Consider the following 7,400-nt stretch of genomic DNA (forward strand, 5'->3'; position numbering starts at 1 on the left):
AAGGCCTATCTTTTAAAGTTTACAGTTACATTAAAGGTGGGGTAGGTAAGTTTCAGAAACCGGCTCGAGATACACTTTTTGTTATATTCCATGGAATGCTCTTAACATCCCGATAGCAATGAATATCTTAAGTGCTTTGACAAAAAATCCATAACAAAAATGTCATCTGTAGAAGCCGTAATACTGTAAAAAGTACTACCAATCTAGGCCTACCTGCCTGTCAGCCTTCCATCGGGGCACAAACTTATCTCGTGCCCCCATTGGTCATGTGCGCGTTCGTGTGTGTTGGGGGAGGGGCTCTATAAGGAAGTGGCAGATTTTCTCCGGTTGTGTATTTTCAAATTCTAGCGATCTCGAGCCGGTTTCTCAAATTTACCTACTCCACCTTTAACTAAATACATGTGGAATGAAGGAATATATATTGAATATAATTAAACATGCAGATTAATATAGCTTAAAACATGAAATTATTTCAACAGTTTACCTTGATGTTTCATTTGAACAAATTAGTAATCTGAGGAACATGTATACATTTAAACCAACTATGATGACGAGATGATTTGTTTAAAAAACACAATGGTGCTCAGGAGATCAGGTGGGTGGTAGTTACCTTGGTTGGTTATTGGCTTATGGATGCACAAACCAAAAATACATTGTGACATCACAAAGTGGCCACATCTGGACAGCTCATTTTCAGACAGGTTTTTATGTAAATGGATCAGGACAAAAGGAGATAATCTCTTTACACAGAGGGGACATATTTATGTAGAAAAGACATGAAACGTGGATTTTGCATAAAATGTGATCTTTAAAATGCACTTATTGCATTAATAAGAAAATACAGAAACACCAGCAACGCATATTAGTTAGCCAAACTGAACCATCGCACATAAGTTGTGTTTTTTTGAATTGCTAGAGTTGGATTACATCTGTCTAATAAAAAGAAGACCAATCATGGCAAATATTTGTCTTATTACAAAAAAGATATTTTATACAAGTTGACATAAAAGTATTAGTGACATTCATCTACAGTTTCCCTAAATTGGACATTAGAAGTAGTGCTGGGTATAGAAACTTTTACAGTACAGAAAGATCAGGGTGCATAGCGACACATGTGAAATCTGGCTATTGTTATTTTTACCTTCAGGCAAATGTCCAACTTCTCCAACACAGACACATCGAGGCCAAGAGGAAAAGGTACTTCATAATGTAAAAACTTTTTTGTTTTACTTAAAAAAATCTTTTTGACAAACTGCATAGACCAAATGCAATTAGGTACATAAGAATGTCTTCGACCTCAGGTAGATTTATCACAAACGTACACATAGAAATACAGTGACGTTACACTGCTGAAATATTAACTGCTCGATAATAGAACCGGAGTCAAAGCCAGGTAGTTTTTTCTCGCTCAGGGAAAATATGTTTACAGTATTTTTTGATAAGAAAATGCATAATATTGGTAACTTCAAGAGTAGAACCTTGAAGGAAACAGATGTAGCGTCTATCAAGAAATATCTGACGATTTCTGACTGGAATCAAATCTGACAAAATCTGACAAAAACAAGACAGAAATAAAGAAAAAGAAAATATACAGATTTTTGGCAAAAAAAAATGAAAAGGGAAATGAATGGAATGGAGAAAACAAAAGGAGTCATACATATCACCTTCATTGCATTCTAAGGAAAAGTGATTTATCTAAACCATGACAAATGCCAGATTTCCCACTTAGCAAAACAACCCATATACAGTAGAAGGACACAGAAAGAAAGTGCGTTTTTATGAAAACAATGTGCTAAACAAAATCATTCCCAGGACTGTTATAAAAGAAAACACCTCTACATGTTCACAGTAATGTTCCATACAAATACATCCAAAGGCAAAAACAATCCTGAAAAAATAATCTCTACAAAACAATGATGACCAGTCGTACTCCAGTGCATTCTTCATCATCACCAGTGTTGAAAACATCCGTACAATAAAAAACACATAATTATTTTTGAAAATGTGGTGTAGAAAAAAAAGACAAAAAACCAATGTGGCCCTGCCAACAATGTAATCTCAATGGAATGAAATGAAAACAATATCACAAAGTTGAAGGACAGAATCATTTACCCTTCATTTATTTATGGTTTTGGTATATGTGTTTTTGGACGCTAGTAGCGGCAGTACAAAACCTTTACATACAAATGTGTCCCTGTATGCCACTTTCACATCCCGTTACTGCCCACGCAGGAAAGTATTATTACCAAAGAACACTGGGAGAAATAAAAGGAATCTGATTAAAGCAAGGCCCTGGCTATCATGCAATAATCATCCATGCAGAACTTCGCCATGTCTACTCTCTAAATAATCAGATACTACTGTATGCAATGCAACAAAGAACAAAACAAATCGTTGTCTTGCATCCGGACTGACCTCATGTTTGTCCACAAAGAGCACACATGATCGTCAAACAGATTTCTCAAACCTTCTCTGTTTCAGTTGGGGCTGATGCATCTGTGTTTGGCCCTTGGATGTCTTTATCACTCGGGTTTGTGAGCCCAAGGCTGTGTTTGTGTTCAGCAGTGCAGCATACACAGGAGGCGGAGGTAATCATGTGGGTAACCTCTCAGCTTCGTCTACACGGAGCACAAGAATGAAAACAGGAAGAGCATTTTTTGTATCCAGTGAGATTTGTTTTGTATTTGAGATTTGCGAGATGGATGATGCAGCACATTTCATTCAAAGTGATTGATTGTCTGACCTGTTGGCGAGGGTGTATTGTCCTCCCCTGGCGCAGTAAACTGTAGATCGGGGCTCAGAGCAGCGATGGAGCTCCGGGAGACGGATGCAGCGGTCACCTGAGAAACTTCTGCGGAGTAACGCCTGAAGCAAGACGTGTGAGACTAGTTAGGGTTATACGTCATAGTGGCCCATGCCCAAAAAAGGTTGGCACCACTGATCTGGTTTTTATTTTATATCCAATTCGATTCTGCATCTTGAAACTTTGCAATAAAAAAGAACTGCAATAAAGGAAGGTGGCTTGTACATGTAAACCTAAAGAAGTATTTATATTTCAAGATGCAATAACTTAACAAAAAAGGGGGACAGTGACAAAGAAAATAAATAAATAGCACATTGTACGGAAGCCCTGCAAGGCAAGAAAGAACGAAAATATGGTCACTCAGGTAAAAAAAGGTTTAAATTAGGTAAGTTGGATAAATAGTTGTGACAAAACAATTGTTCAACCTCTTTTTTATATATATATGACAAAATAACATACTTAAATTCTTTCCTGTCGAAGTATTTTCTTTTCAACCGACAAAACTTTTCCGGCTGATCCACAGATGAAAAAAAACATTTAAGTAACTAATAAAGATTATCAAAGCAAAAAAAATGTTCACCTGTTCTTAAGTCATAAACACAGGGTAAAAACTTTGTAGACAAGACTTAGAAAAGAAGTTGGTACGATATTTGTACTTATTTATCAACCTCAGGGCTTCCGTACATCTTACAATGATAAATATTAAAAGTATGCGTATGGTCAAAACAATGTCTCAGAAGGAAGGTGATGTTTTCATGTAGGAGCTGGATAAATGACAGGACGTAGTGGTTGGCTTGCCTTGCGTGTCAGGGGGCTGGTGGGGGCCGAGGCGCTGCTGTAGAGGCTGAGGCTGGAGTTGGACCTGCTGACAGTCAAACCCTTAGAAGTGCTTCCTCCAGGAGACAAGTACTTCTCCTTGATCTTCAGGTTGGTCCTGCCTTTCACTGTTGGCGACACAGCAGGGAGATTTAACAGGATGCAGCCACTCTCATTCCAAAAGCAAAACCTCTCTATAAAAACTAACTATAGACGTCATGGAACACGCTGACATGTTTGAGCAGTTTTTATTATGCACCCTAATCATCTAAAAATGCTACAACTATACTGTAAAGTAGCATGGCACCAACGTAAAATAACAACCTAAGACAAAAGCTGGATGTCTTGATATATTTGTAAAAAAATAATCTGATACCATAAAGGTCTTTAGCTCAAGGGACACTGTTTGAATACCTTAAAGGGGACCTATGATCTGGAGGTTATGATCTGTTGTATGTGTGGAGAATAGATTGTGTAACAGAAGTAGATGTAGCTAACGTCCCGTCCCCCAGTTTTTCCCCTAAATGCTGTTTGAGGCTTCAGGTTTGGCCCTTTTGCCCTCACCATCTTGGTTTTTGGTAGCAAGAAGTGACTATATTTGGATAACAGGGTAAAGCTATAGGTGGGGAAATGCACTGCTACGCCTCTGTTCTGACTCAAAGTTTGCGGTATTAGCAACTTGTCAATCACAAGGAGGCCCTGTCCTAAAGCATAGCCTGCTTCAACATCTGTTTTAGTCTAAACAGGACCTTCATTTACCAAATTAACATCATGCTGTATTGAAGAGTACTTGAAACCAGCTATCGAGACAGTACATTTATAAGGAACATATTTAATGTGGTAATAAATCATGTTTTCAACGACTGCTATACAATCAGTTTTTGTTACAAAAACAAGTCTGCGGAAAGGTCTTAACTTTGCAATCTTGGCTTTACTTTTCCGTCCCAGAGGTTATGTCCATTGGAGCAGTTAGTATCACTTTTAGTCAAGCCAGGTGCTGACGACTTGTCAAATAGCAGTATAATATGAAATATAGTTTGCAAAAATAAAACATGTTCTTGCTTATATTCAGAATTTAGCAGCTTGTTTCAAATGTATTTGTGTATGGATGTTGCAACTGTACAGAGCTTTGGCAAAACTGTATGTAATTATGGTCATGCTAATGAAGCTATTGAATTGAATTGAGTGGTGTACTGACCTCTGCAGGGGTCATTCTTGACCAGGAACTCATCTAGAGCCGTCCAGCCCCCTCCCACCCTGACCATCAGTGTGCTACGCAGGATACGAACCATCCGCAACTGTTGGGATTCTCCAAACTGCAAATGAAAACATATTGTTAGTTACAGTTTTGGAAGCAGTTGTGGCCCTAGCATCTCATATTTGAATCATTGTCCTTTAAAAAATACTCACCCTGTATCTATTGGCACTTATTTGCTCCACTTGGAATCTCTTTGGACAGTTACACTGTGATACCTGTCGACTCACCTAAAGAGGGCAAAAGTACAGTGCCACAATACATAAAACACAGTAATAAATCACGTGACTGTTTGTGTTTTCTTGTTGTTTAAATTGTTCATACCTCTTCATTGATTTGATCTGCATCTAGTGTTCTCCTGTAGGGATCTCTGCTCGGGTGAAGCGCACTCACAAACTCATAGTAGTCAATGAAGCCGTCACTGTTCACGTCGAAGATGTGTGCCACTGCGTGCATCTCCAGAGAGTTGGTGGGAAATTCTACATGTGGAGGAGGAGATTATTTTATTACATCGAAATGTTAAAGCAACATTTGACTATAACACTGATAGTATACAAAAAAATCCTTTGTAGCAGAATTATTTAAAAACTCAGAATGTTCAAATTAAAACATTTTAATAGGCTGGAATACTATTAAATGCCGTTTAAATCAGTATTATATCAAAATATAGATATATGTATATACAATGAATAACTAGGACAATGAACAAAATCCTGGAATATACAAATAAGGAAATACATACAACAAAAATGTAATAAATCAGTAAGAAAATATAATAATAATAATTAAATGTGGAATCATGGGAGAAAAATACCCCCCAATAAATCAAAGTAGACTTTTGGAAACATCCTAAACATTTTTGTTTTATATTTATACAAAAAAAAAAATGTTCAATGGACTCCTTTAAATATTTGTATTTGCATGTATTTATATATTTCTGCCATATTTATTTATTTAATAGACTTATTCTTGGATTAATGTGCTAATTTAATATTGACTTAAATGGCATTCCCTAGGGTTCATGTATCAGCACGGTATCACTTTTTAAACTAATGTATTTTTAAATGTTATGTTAACTTCATGGGTCAAAACACTGCAGTGTACTGTACTGATGTATTACAATGAGTCTTACTAGAGTTAAGGACGTAATCAGCAAACTCCTTCTGGCTGATGCGTCCGTCTTCGTCCCGGTCGATGCTGCGGAACACGTCTAAGATCCGTGACTTCAGATGACTGATCCACAGCATGTAGCGCTTTCGCCAAATATTGAAGTCAAAGTTCGCAAATTCTTCCATCTGTCAAGAATTGGAAAAAATGTTAGAGAAATTAAATTCAAAGTAGTTTTACTTTACTATAATGTGTACATTATAACTACAATAACCTCTTTGAGAGTTTGCTGTTGTTGCTCCAGGCGGGTTTGTCGGGCCACAGCCAGTAGCCACAGTTTCTGCCACTGACCGACCAGCTGACTGAGCTCCGGGGTCTGGGGGTCCAGGTGCTCCAGGGGGATCGGTACGACAGGCTGCAGCTTCAGAGTACTCCTCCTCTCTGGATGGAGAAAAAGCAACATGGGAGTCTGAGGTTCATTGCTCATTTCAATGGCAGGGAGATAAAGAAAAGAATGGCTTTATATTGCAGAATGTAAATATAACGTTTTCTTTATTAGGCTTACTAGTGATTGGTCGTTTGCTGGGGGAAATCTGCAGTTTGGTAATGCTCTTGTGTTTACAGGCCTTTGTGGCATGTTCAACCTCTGGGAACTTCTTATTCAACTCCTCCATGAAAACCTGCAGAGATGAAGGATCAGTGATAACGTGGTACATCAAAGATGCTTCTGGACCCCCGCTGTCTCACGGAGAGATACCGCAGGTCCTTCCTTCCTGCAGCGGTCAGACTATGCAACCAGCACAGCTCTGTTTTCTCCCAAACCCCTAACACACAACAACACGGACTCTATAACACCCCTTGCTGATAAATACCAACCAACTGCAATATGTGCATTATATATTAATAACTGTGCAAGATATACCTGGCTGATAACTCCTAAGAACTGTTACAGGATGTGTATTATGTAAATTGTGTTACTTTTTATTTGTATTTATTTTTTATTATATCATAACTTTTTTTAGCTTTAATACTTTTTAATGCATGTAACATATTTAACATTAAGCTATCTGGCTCTTTTTCTGCTGTAACAACGTACATTTCCCCTCTGTGGGACTAATAAAGGTATTCTGATTCTGAAGTTCTCTCAACAGGGTGTGGTATAATGAAATGTACAATGTTATAGCATTCACATCAGTTTTATATTCATATCGTACCACGTGCTGCTCGATCAGTTCTTGGTTCTGCTGGCAGGTCTCAGGCGGAGGCTCTTGGTCTCTGAGGCTGAGGGCTTCCTCTGCGGAGGAGATCCAGTCCAGCAGCCTCTGCAGCTCCTCTCTTTCTGCCTGCAGCGCTGACAGAGTGGCCTGGATCTTCTGGCCCTGCTGCTGAGCCCAGGTCTGAACCTGATTCAGAAGACAT

The 7,400-nt window shown here is 38.3% G+C and overlaps 1 protein-coding gene across 1 annotated transcript; it reads right to left on the bottom strand.

Annotated features, from left to right (window-relative positions):
* Positions 1–3,379: 3,379 nt before the first annotated feature.
* LOC117460633 (microtubule-actin cross-linking factor 1, isoforms 6/7-like) lies at positions 3,380–7,378 on the bottom strand. The gene is made up of 9 exons (XM_071206048.1): positions 7,196–7,378; positions 6,547–6,661; positions 6,256–6,422; positions 6,007–6,169; positions 5,199–5,353; positions 5,030–5,104; positions 4,818–4,935; positions 3,602–3,747; positions 3,380–3,388 (listed from the first exon to the last, which is right to left on the bottom strand). Exons 2-9 carry the CDS (start codon positions 6,653–6,655, stop codon positions 3,380–3,382), a joined length of 942 nt encoding a protein of 313 aa, XP_071062149.1. The 5' UTR covers positions 6,656–6,661; positions 7,196–7,378.
* Between the last annotated feature and the right edge of the window lie 22 nt (positions 7,379–7,400).

The sequence above is a fragment of the Pseudochaenichthys georgianus genome, chromosome 16 (assembly GCF_902827115.2).
Source record: "Pseudochaenichthys georgianus chromosome 16, fPseGeo1.2, whole genome shotgun sequence".
NCBI classification, from domain to species: domain Eukaryota; kingdom Metazoa; phylum Chordata; class Actinopteri; order Perciformes; family Channichthyidae; genus Pseudochaenichthys; species Pseudochaenichthys georgianus.